The sequence below is a fragment of the Eptesicus fuscus genome, chromosome 4 (genome assembly GCF_027574615.1).
Source record: "Eptesicus fuscus isolate TK198812 chromosome 4, DD_ASM_mEF_20220401, whole genome shotgun sequence".
Classification (NCBI taxonomy): Eukaryota; Metazoa; Chordata; class Mammalia; order Chiroptera; family Vespertilionidae; genus Eptesicus; species Eptesicus fuscus.
Window position 1 is genome coordinate 113,097,029 of NC_072476.1, and position 10,801 is coordinate 113,107,829.

The 10,801-nt window shown below is 62.9% G+C and overlaps 1 protein-coding gene across 2 annotated transcripts; it reads right to left on the reverse strand.

The window, feature by feature from the left end:
• Positions 1–9,465: 9,465 nt before the first annotated feature.
• ACTBL2 (actin beta like 2) lies at positions 9,466–10,596 on the reverse strand. 2 transcript variants are annotated; one of them, XM_054715375.1, is made up of 2 exons: positions 10,468–10,596; positions 9,466–10,341 (listed from the first exon to the last, which is right to left on the reverse strand). In XM_054715375.1, exons 1-2 carry the CDS (start codon positions 10,594–10,596, stop codon positions 9,466–9,468), a joined length of 1,005 nt encoding a protein of 334 aa, XP_054571350.1. The 2 variants fall into 2 exon arrangements, with proteins under 2 accessions (XP_054571350.1, XP_008159854.1); XM_008161632.3 differs by having other exon boundaries at positions 9,466–10,596.
• Between the last annotated feature and the right edge of the window lie 205 nt (positions 10,597–10,801).

Consider the following 10,801-nt stretch of genomic DNA (forward strand, 5'->3'; position numbering starts at 1 on the left):
TCAGCGCCTCTGGCAGGCGTGGGGGCCCCGGGTCACGGCTGCTGCTGGGCTCAGGGTGACCCCTCTCCCTGGGTCTGAGAGCAGCACGGACACGAGGGGCACCGTGGGGGGTCTCTCTGACTCCGCACGTCTGCCCCCCCCCCCCCCCGCCCCAGCCTCCATCCTCTTCCCCGAATCTGGACCTGAAATGCCCGCCAGCCTCACGGTCGGAGCCCCTGTAACCCTGGTCCCCACGCAGCCCCCGACCAGCTGCCCGTGGGGACGCGACGCCCGTTCTTGGGGTGCCGTGCGGAGAAGGTGGGGTCCGCGGGCTCCCTCTCAGCTCTCCATTCCCAGACGTCCTCACCCAACTGTTAGCCCCTCCGGCCTCATCGGCACGACCCGGGCCCGCGAGGGTGTGTCTGGGTGTGAGCACATGCAGGAAGGTGAGGGGTGTGTGTGCGTGTGAGCACATGCAGGAGGGAGAGGGGGTGGGTGTGAGCACACACAGGAGGGGGAGGAGGTGTGGGTGTGAGCACATGCAGGAGGGAGAGGGGGTGGGTGTGAGCACACACAGGAGGGGGAGGAGGTGTGGGTGTGAGCACATGCAGGAGGGAGAGGGGGTGTCTGGGTGTGAGCACACACAGGAGGGGGAGGGGTGTCTGGGTGTGAGCACACACAGGAGGGAGGGGTGTGGGTGTGAGCAGACACAGGAGGGAGGGGTGTGGGTGTGAGCACACACAGGAGGGAGAGGGGTGTGGGTGTGAGCACATGCAGGAAGGTGAGGGGGGTGTGTGGGTGTGAGCACATGCAGGAGGGAGAGGGGGTGTCTGGGTGTGAGCACACACAGGAGGGGGAGGGGTGTCTGGGTGTGAGCACACACAGGAGGGTGAGGGGTGTGGGTGTGAGCACACACAGGAGGGGGAGGGGGTGTGTGGGTGTGAGCACACACAGGAAGGGGAGGGGTGTGTGGGTGTGAGCACACACAGGAGGGAGAGGGGTGTGGGTGTGAGCACACACAGGAGGGGGAGGAGGTGTGGGTGTGAGCACACACAGGAGGGAGGGGTGTGGGTGTGAGCACACACAGGAGGGGGAGGGGTGTGTGGGTGTGAGCACACACAGGAGGGGGAGGAGGTGTGGGTGTGAGCACATGCAGGAAGGTGAGGGGGGTGTGTGGGTGTGAGCACACACAGGAGGGAGAGGGGGTGTCTGGGTGTGAGCACACACAGGAGGGGGAGGGGTGTGGGTGTGAGCACACACAGGAGGGGGAGGGGGGTGTGGGTGTGAGCACACACAGGAGGGGGAGGGGTGTGTGTGGGTGTGAGCACACACAGGAGGGGGAGGGGTGTGTCTGGGTGTGAGCACACACAGGAGGGGGAGGGGTGTGTCTGGGTGTGAGCACACACAGGAGGGAGGGGTGTGGGTGGTAGGGAAATACTCTCTCTGACCCGTGTGGCGGCCTGGACTCCACGGTTGCATAGCCGCTTCATGGGGGGTGGGTGTCCAGGCTCCTTCAGTGTGGGTGGGGACACGAGACAGGGGACCCCCCCCCCAGACTGGGAGGCCTGTGCCCCCCCCCCCCCGCCCCCGACACCGGGGACGCAGCCCTGTCCCCGTGACGGAGGAGCGCCGTGCTGCTCGGACTGGGAGAGGGATTTCCTGGGGAAGCTGAGCCCACAGGAGTGTATACAAAGGGCCCTTGTGCTCGGCTCGGAGGGAATGGGGGAGGACGGGGACGCCACATAAAGCTTTTATTCTTCACGGATTCATTGTCTTCGCCAGGTTCTGTTAGTGAACATGGAAACAGCCTTTAGCCTGAGCGGAGAGCCAACTCTTCGTCTTTATTTTTGGCCTCAATCAGAAGGACTCGAGCCCCTGAGCAGTCCCAGGAGTGGGTCTTCCAAGAGCCAGCTTTTAACTCATAAAAGCCCAGTCCTCTCTCCCCCTCCCTCCCTCCCCCCTCCCTCCCTCCCTCCTTCCTTCTTCCTTTCTCTGCTGGGGGGTTTCTGGCCCTTTCTGGCTTGTCACGCTCACAGGACCCCTGAGGATGGTCTCCTGAGCGTGGAGCTGGGCCGGTTCTCCGAGGGGCCTGGGTTGCTGATCCTCCGGAGGATCCCTCTGGTGGGCCCATTAAGGATGCTGGGCCGGTGGGTGAGATGGGCTGAGTGACATAGGACGTTACGGTGACACCCACGGAGGCAGGGCCAGACGTGTGTGCGTTAGGTGTAAAGGTGGTAACTTAGGTGTTTCTTTTACAACCATCGGGGAAATTGTTGGAGTTGCTTTTAAAATAGAAATATATTTATAGTTGCAGTAAAACTAATCCTATATAATAAAAGGCTAACATGCAAGTTGAACAGTGGAACGACCGGTCGCTACGACACGCACTGACCACCAGGGGGCAGACGCTCAATCAGGAGCTGCTCCTGGTGGTCAGTGGGCTCCCCCAGGGGGAGGGCCGCTCAGCCAGAAGCCGGGCTCACGGCTGGCGAGCGCAGCGGCGGGCCTAAGCCGTCAGTCGGACATCCCCCGAGGGATCCTGGACTGCGAGAGGGTGCAGGCCGGGCTGAGGGACCCCCTGAGTGCACGAATTTTGAGGACTGGGCTGCTGGTGGGATATGAAGCCTGAGGTAGCCAATCTCTGGTGTGGAAAGAGAAAGGAGGAGAGAAAGTGTACCAGAATGAAGGAGAGGCAGCAGCCGCCAGAGACCCAGGGAGAGAACAGCATGGACGGGTCTGGCCTCGGCTGCTGGAGGCAGGTGCAGAAACCGGGTCCCTTACAACCCCACCTGCAGCCCAGGTGTGGGCGGGGCCACACCTCTCTGAGGACCGGGGGGCAGGACCTACCCCCCACCCAGCCTCTCCCAGCCTCTCCCAGCCTCTCCCAGCCTCTCCCAGCCTCTACCAGCCTCTCCCAGCCTCTCCCGCCTCTCCCAGCCTCTAACAGCCTCTCCCAGCCTCTCCCAGCCTCTCCCAGCCTCTCCCGCCTCTCCCAGCCTCTCCCGCCTCTCCCAGCCTCTCCCACCTCTCCCAGCCTCTCCCAGCCTCTCCCAGCCTCTCCCAGCCTCTCCCGCCTCTCCCAGCCTCTCCCGCCTCTCCCAGCCTCTTCCGCCTCTCCCAGCCTCTCCCAGCCTCTCCCAGACTCTCCCAGCCTCTCCCAGCCTCTCCCGCCTCTCCCAGCCTCTCCCAGCCTCTCCCAACCTCTCCCGCCTCTCCCAGCCTCTCCCAGCTCCGGGCGATTCTGGCCATCCGTGTTGGTGGTTAGAGATCATCGCTCGGCCACACGCTCTTTCCCCTGCACTTCCTCACGTCTTCTCTGTTTCTGTCCGAACCCTGCCTTTGCACAAGGACCCGGGTGCACTGGGCCAGCACCACCCTCCTGACCTCACTGCAGCTCGACCGCCTCGCAGACCTCACAGAACTCGGGGTGCTGGGCTCGGTTGGGCTCACACGCCTGCCTGTGGGGCTGTGCCGGCAGCGAAAGGCCAGGTTGGGGAGCAGAGAGGTCACAGGCCAATGGACAGACACACACACTGGGCCGAGGGAGGAGCGATGGGATAGCGGGTGTCGGGTCTTCCCGAGTCCTGCTGAGTGACGGGATCTGAGGTGGGACACGGACAAACACGTGGTCACAGAAACAGGGACATGGGGACCTGCCGGTGAGTCAGGAAGATGGGGGCCGCCGTATGGCTGGAGGCTGAGGGGGAGGGGCCTGGGTCAGGTTGCGTGGGGCCTGGATGGCTGTGGGGGGTCGACGTGCCAGTTCAGCGGGGGGGGGGGGGGGGGGGGGGGCGGGGGGCACGATTCAGTGATGCCGTCAGGGCTGAGCTTAAAGGTGCAATGAGCCCGGCCGGTGTGGTTCCGTGGGGGAGCGTCGACCTATGAACCAGGAGGTCAGGGTTCAATTTGCAGTCGGCACAGGCCCGGGTTGTGGGCTCGATCCCCAGTGGGGGGCGTGCAGGAGGCAGCCGATCCGTGATTCTCTCTCATCACTGATGCTTCTCTCTCTCCCTCTCCCTTCCTCTGAAACCATCAGTAAAAGAAAGTGGGGGTTGGGGTGGAGTGGGGGGGAGTGAGCTGGGAGGCAGGTGGGAGGGGCCAGGTGAAGGCGGAGCGGCGTGGGCGCGGGGAAGGCCAGGGCGGGCGTGGGGGGCACCGTCTCTGCCTGGGCTGGAAGGAGAGGGTCTGGGTCACTTGGTGAGTGTCCGGGAGCGCGTGGCGGGCGCAGCCGCGTCCTGTCCATCCTGGTCTGCGGGCGAGGGTCCCGGTCTGCGGGCGAGGGTCCCGGTCTGCGGGGCCTCCTGAGGAACACGAAGACCTCAGGCCTCGGGCCCTGTCGTCAGAATCGCCAGGAACACGCGCTCCTCTGTGAGCCCTGTTGTTTATCTTCCAAGAAGAGCAGATGGAAAACAGCCGTTCCCAACGTGCCGGGTTCGCTTTCTCTCCGTTGGATCCGCACAGGACAAGGCGGAGGGCGGTGCTGGCCCTGTCTCTGGTCCGAGGGCGCCAAAGGCTGGATTCCGCGGTCCTCCCAGGGGCCTCCCCAGAGCACCCCTCGCTCGGACGATTCCTGCGTCTCGCTCTGTTTTCCTGGAATGTTTGTTGTTGTTGATCGTGTTAGGGATGTCTCCCCTTTACCTCCCCTCCCCCTCCCCCCTCCCCCGTCTTCACCCTGTGCCGGGTGCGAGGGCCGTGCCTGTAAGTGTGTGAGGCCTTTGGTTTCTCTCTCCCCGCCCCCCACCCCACACCGCGGTGTGTCCGTCTGTTCCTGCCTCCTGCTCGGGTCTTACGTTGTTGGTCGTTCATTTTGTGCGTTAGATTCCACGGATGCGTGAGATCACGTGATGCTTGTCTGTCTCTGGCTCATTTCACTGAGCACACACGCCCCGGTCCCTCCGGCGGTCCCAGAGGGCGCGGTGTTCCTCTTTACAGCGGCACCGTGTCCGCGGGGTGGACGAACCGCAGCCTTTTCATCCAGCGTCTCCTCCGAGGAGCGGGGCACCCTCTGCTGTTTACGGGGACGGGAGCGGGTGCCTTCAGAGGGCAGCCTCCCCGCGCTGGGCCCGTCCTTGGAGCCGGGGATCCCCGTGTGTGTGTGTGTGTCTGTGTGTGTGTGTGTGTGTGTGTGTGTCTGTGTGTGTGTGTCTGTGTGTGTGTCTGTGTGTGTCTGTGTGTGTGTGTGTCTGTGTCTGTGTGTGTGTGTATGTCTGTGTGTGTGTCTGTGTATGTGTGTGTGTATCTGTGTGTGTGTATGTCTGTATGTGTCTGTATGTGTATCTGTGTGTGTCTCTCTGTGTGTGTGTGTGTGTCTGTGTATGTGTGTGTCTGTGTCTCTGTGTATGTGTGTGTGTGTCTGTGTGTGTGTCTGTGTGTGTGTGTGTGTGTCTGTGTGTGTCTCTCTCTGTGTGTGTCTGTGTGTGTGTGTGTGTCTCTCTCTGTGTGTGTGTCTGTGTATGTGTCTGTGTGTGTGTCTGTGTATGTGTGTCTGTCTCTGTGTGTGTGTGTGTGTGTGTCTGTGTGTGTCTCTCTGTGTGTGTGTCTGTGTATGTGTGTGTGTGTCTGTGTCTGTGTGTGTGTGTCTGTGTATGTGTGTCTGTGTATGTGTGTGTCTGTGTATGTGTGTGTGTCTGTGTGTGTGTGTACGGACACCCCCGGCTCTGCCGGGAACGCGGGGCTGGGAGCCTCGGGCTGGGCTGGGGCGCGTGGCCTGCAGTGGTTGCTGCTCTTGAACGTTCCCCACGGCCCAGAGGGAAGAGGGAGAGCATGGGGGTTGGCTGCGGACAGACGGACAGACTGTGCGGCAGGGATTCTGACACTTCTGCCCCCATCAGGCCTCCCCCCCGCCCCGCCTCCCGCCTGCAGGGCAGTTACTACGTCTGAGGGCCCGGCGTCCTCACGGACGTGCTGAGAGCGGGGCCCGGGGGCCCGGACCCAGACCTGCTGTTTTCCTCGCCGTTTCTGTGTCCTGCGCTTGGCTTTGGGGCCCCGGCGGGAACTCGGCGGCCAGGATGCGACTGCCCGCCTCTCGGGGCCTGGTGTCGGGGTTCAGACCCCTCGACCCCCTCCCTCTCGGGGCCTGGTGTCGGGGTTCAGACCCCTCGGACCCCCTCCCTCCCGGGGTCTGAGGTGGAGACCGAGAGCTTGGAGAGAGCCAGCCAATGTCCGCTCACGTCCACCCCTCAGAGGAAGCTCCCTCTTCACCGGCCGAGGGCGGCTGTGCGGCCGCGCCGGCTTTATCTTAGAGGATAAATAAGTGGAGAAGGAAACACAGCTACAAGCAGAAGCCGAGCACGAACAGCTGGTGAGGAGCAACATGGTCTCCTCGTGAGGGAGGGGTTACCCTGCGGCCCCCTGAGAGAGAGGGGTGCCCTGGTTGGAGTGCGGCCCCGGGGCCCGCCCACGCCCTCAGTAGGTGCTGTGTTTTCCTGGGGTCACGGCTGGGGTCACGGGCTGGTACACGCTTTGTCGGTCCAACGAGGGATCCCCTTCCGGGCAGAGTGCCTCGTTCATTTTGGGGTGCCCGCGACGCCTCGGGGAGAGGGATAGCTGATGCTGTGGAACTGGATGGGGGAGCAGCGGGCGAGCGACTGGCGAGGGGCACGCGGACTGCAGGGACCCAGCAGTTCTTTCTTTAAAAAAATATATGTTTATTGATGTCAGAGAGGAAGGGAGAGGGAGAGAGAGAGACATCAGCGGTGAGAGAGTCACCGATGGCTGCCTCCCGCACGCCCCACACGGGGCCTACACCCCGAGGCAGGCAGTGTGATTCCCGTTCTCCAGGCAGAAGCAAGCCGCTTTTCCCGCGTTCAGGTCGGCAGAGCCGGGAGGGCACAGCGGGTCTGACCCTGAGGCTGGGCCTCTGCTCCCGTGACCCGCCCGCACCCCACGCCCCTCCCGGAGGCAGCCCTCAGCCCTTCCCGCAGGAGCCAGACTCCGTGCCCAGGACAGACGGGGAGAGGGTCGTCCGTGTTGTCAAAGAGCCTTTCAGTAAGGTTTTCCGTTTTACGGGGTGTCAGGGCGCGGCCTGGACCCGTGTCTGTCACCTGTCACACTGTCTGTGGGCGGGTTTAGCTGAGCCTCAAATGACAAGGCGGTCGGGACAGCGGCCGGGGGGGGGGGGGGGGCGGGGGGGGAGCTAGGCGGCCGCCCCAGGAGGCTCCATGGCTTCAGTACTTAGGGTGTTGGCTTAACAATGACCTTCACAGCCCACACAAGCCCTTTCGTGTGGACGAAGGAAGTCTGAACGTGTCCATTAGTTTTAACGAGCGGTCTCTCTGCAGAATGGGCATGCCCGCGAGCTCATGGCATCGTCAGCTCCTGGAAGCCGTGCTGGGCGCCCCGCACGCCTGGCCCTCCCTCCAGACAGCTTCTGAGGAACCTTTGCAAGTTCTGGAAGGCCCTACACATGGTTCCCGAGGGACACACTTCCCTGCGACTGTGCCTGGGCCGTGAGGGCGCCAGAGGCCTGACGCTCAGCTCGAGAGCAGGTCCGGGTTCAGGGAAAAACCAGCAGGAACGCGAGCAGGTCAGAAGAGCTGAACATGCTGTTATGCTCACAGAAAGGCTCCTTCAGATACATTTTTATTGATTTTTTTTAGAGAGAGAGGAGGGAAGAGGGAGAGAGAAACATTAGTCAGCTGCCTCCTGCATGCCCCCTGCTGGGGATCGAGTCCACAACCTGGGTGTGTGCCCTGCCCGGACTCCAGCCGGCAACCTTCTGGTGCCCGGGACGGCACCAACCACTGAGCCACACCGGCCGGGGCTCACTGAGAGGCTCTTGCCCCCCCCCCCCCCCCCCCCCGCTTCCTTTCCCTCCTCTTCCTCCTCCTTTTCCTGACGGACAGGAGAACACCGAGAGGCCCTGGTTTGGATGTGTTTGCGCAGGGAATGCACTTCCACCTGCTGAGCCGGGCTCCGCGTTCTCTCCTGGATGCCCCGCACCTGTGCCCTGAGCTTCCTGTGGGGAGACGTGTTCCTGGTACGTGAGGATGTAGGTCAGAGTGTGTGTGGGAGCTGCTCTGCGTGGAGAAGGTGCCGCAGCCGGTCCATCAGGGCAGCATTCTCGTTGTCGCTGTCACCTCTGCCCATTAATTACCCGAGACCAGTTCACCCACGGACGCCAGCCTGCACGCCGGGAGCGGCCGGGAGGTGTAACCTGACCCGGCCGGTGACCGCTCGTTTTAAAAAGCATTTCCTCCTCATGTTCCCGTGACCACACGCCGCAGGTGCAAAATGATCACATTGAACGAAGGACTTTATCTGAAGGAGAAAATGCTTAAAAACTCCAATTTAGAGTTTTAAAACGCAACCCTGTTTCCCACCTAGAAGGAACAAGAAATTCTTTCTTCTTAAGAATCTGATGATTCCTTAATAAGCAACCCCCTAAATATCTCAAAATTTCAGAAAAACGCAAATGACTCTGATACCCAGATAACCAGTAATCATGGCCTATGTTGACATGAATGCACCAGGACTTGAAATTGGTTGACAATGATCACTGGATTCATCAGAAATTTTTAGACATTAAGGGAAGACACAGTGGTATTTTCTGAGCTGTGAGCTTCTGCATAAGGAAGTTTAGCTACTGGACAAGGAAGCAGAATTATTCCTAAATCTTTCCAGGAGTGACACCGGAATGGCTGCTGGGACTAGAATTTGTGACGTACGGGGTGAGGCAGCGACGTGACCCACCGTGAAATTCTTGAGAAGAGAAACACCCAAGTCACAGCCCACAGAGACCGCTCAGGACCCGTGCTCTCCGGGGAGACGTCGGGATAGAGGGTCGCCTCGAGGCGCTGTCTGACAGGACAGTGTCTCCCTATGGTAAAAGCGCGGCCCCGGCTTTACGGGTAGAATGGAGCCCAATCAGCACGACATGGACGATGCGTCTGCCCGCGGATCTCCGCTCCGCTCTGAGCACTTCGCTGATGGAGAGCAGAGGGGACACTGCGTCTCATGATGCCGCTTTAATAAGAGGGAAGGACGGAGCGATGGGGCCCTAAGACAGCGACGCCGGGGAGGGCGGAATCGCACCCGCCCTGGGGTCGCGGGGGTCATCGGACCCTCCGCCCCTTTATCTCCCTGGTGCTCGCGCGTGGACAGATGTCACTGACCCTCATCGCGCGATCTCTACACAAAGAAGTAAAATAAATCGGAAACACTAATTCTAAACCCAGGACTGGCTGGCCACGCGGACGCACGTCTCCCCGCGTCGCTGCTGCTCTGTGTCCCGCGAGAACCCGCGTGAACGCTGGGAGAGGCTGGTTCTCAGGCGAAGGAGCGTTTCCCCGGGTCCCTCTCCTCACCCTGATTTCCGTGGAATTCTCGGGGGGGACAGAGGCCGTGTGGTCAGCCGGGCGGGGCCCCTCGGCCAGGGTGGAGCCGAGTTTGAGGTTTGCACAGGCAGCATGGACTCCCCTCAGCGCAGACAGGGGCGATGCCGTCGCGGTGGCCGGGGACAGGGCCTGGGACGCGGGCGGGAGGCCCTCAGAAGCACTTCCTGTGCACCACGGGCGGGCCGGCCTCGTCGTACTCCTGCTTGCTGATCCACATCTGCTGGAAGGTGGACAGCGAGGCCAGGATGGAGCCGCCGATCCACACGGAGTACTTCCTCTCGGGGGGCGCGATGACCTTGACCTTCATGGTGCCGGGGGCCAGGCCGGCCACCTCCTGCTGCATGCGGTCGGCGATGCCCGGGAACATGGTGCTGCCCCCGGACAGCACGGTGTTGGCGTACAGGTCCCGGCGGATGTCCACGTCGCACCGCAGGATGGAGCTCAGGGCCGCGGCGTGGATGCCCCGCGACTCGAGGCCCAGGAGGGAGGGCTGGAACAGGGCCTCGGGGCACCGGAACCGCTCGCTCCCCAGCGTGATCACCTGCCCGTCGGGCAGCTCGTAGCTCCGCTCCAGCGAGGGGGACGCGGCCGCGCTGGCCATCTCCTGCTCGAAGTCCAGGGCCACGTAGCACAGCTTCTCCTTGACGTCGCGCACGATCTCCCGCTCGGCCGTGGTGGTGAAGCTGTGGCCCCGCTCTGTGAGGATCTTCATGAGGTAGTCGGTCAGGTCCCGGCCCGCCAGGTCCAGACGCAGGATGGCGTGGGGGAGGGCGTAGCCCTCGTAGATGGGCACGGTGTGCGTGACCCCGTCCCCGGAGTCCATGACGATGCCCGTGGTGCGGCCCGAGGCGTACAGGGACAGCACGGCCTGGATGGCCACGTACATGGCCGGGGTGTCGAAGGCCTCGAACATGATCTGGGTCATCTTCTCCCGGTTGATCTTGGGGTTCAGGGGGGCCTCGGTCAGCAGCACCGGGTGCTCCTCGGGGGCCACGCGCAGCTCGTTGTAGAAGGTGTGGTGCCAGATCTTCTCCATGTCGTCCCAGTCGGTGACCACGCCGTGCTCGATGGGGTACCGCAGGGTCAGGACGCCGCGCTTGCTCTGGGCCTCGTCGCCCACGTAGGAGTCCTTCTGCCCCATGCCCACCATGACGCCCCGGTGCCGGGGCCGCCCCACCATGCAGGGGAACACGGCCCGGGGCGCGTCGTCGCCGCCGAAGCCGGCCTTGCACACCCCCGACCCGTTGTCCACCACCAAGGCCGAGAGCTCGCCGTCGGACATGGTGCCGGCCAGGCAGGTGGCAGTGAGTGGGGAGTGACTGCGGGCCTGGTGCGAGGGAACGCCAGGCTGGAGCGGCCTACGGATGGGGCCCGGGCTGATGGCCGGGATTTAAAGGCCCCGTGGCCCCGCCCCGTCCCCTCCGCCCCAGCCCAGCACATCCGGGCGGCGTTCCTTAGCGGTATCAATGATGACGATGGTTATGCCG

What these genes read in the sequence shown, in the direction of transcription:
- ACTBL2 (XM_008161632.3), bottom strand. Translation starts at nt 10,596, where the DNA reads ATGTCCGACGGCGAGCTCTCGGCCTTGGTGGTGGACAACGGGTCGGGG.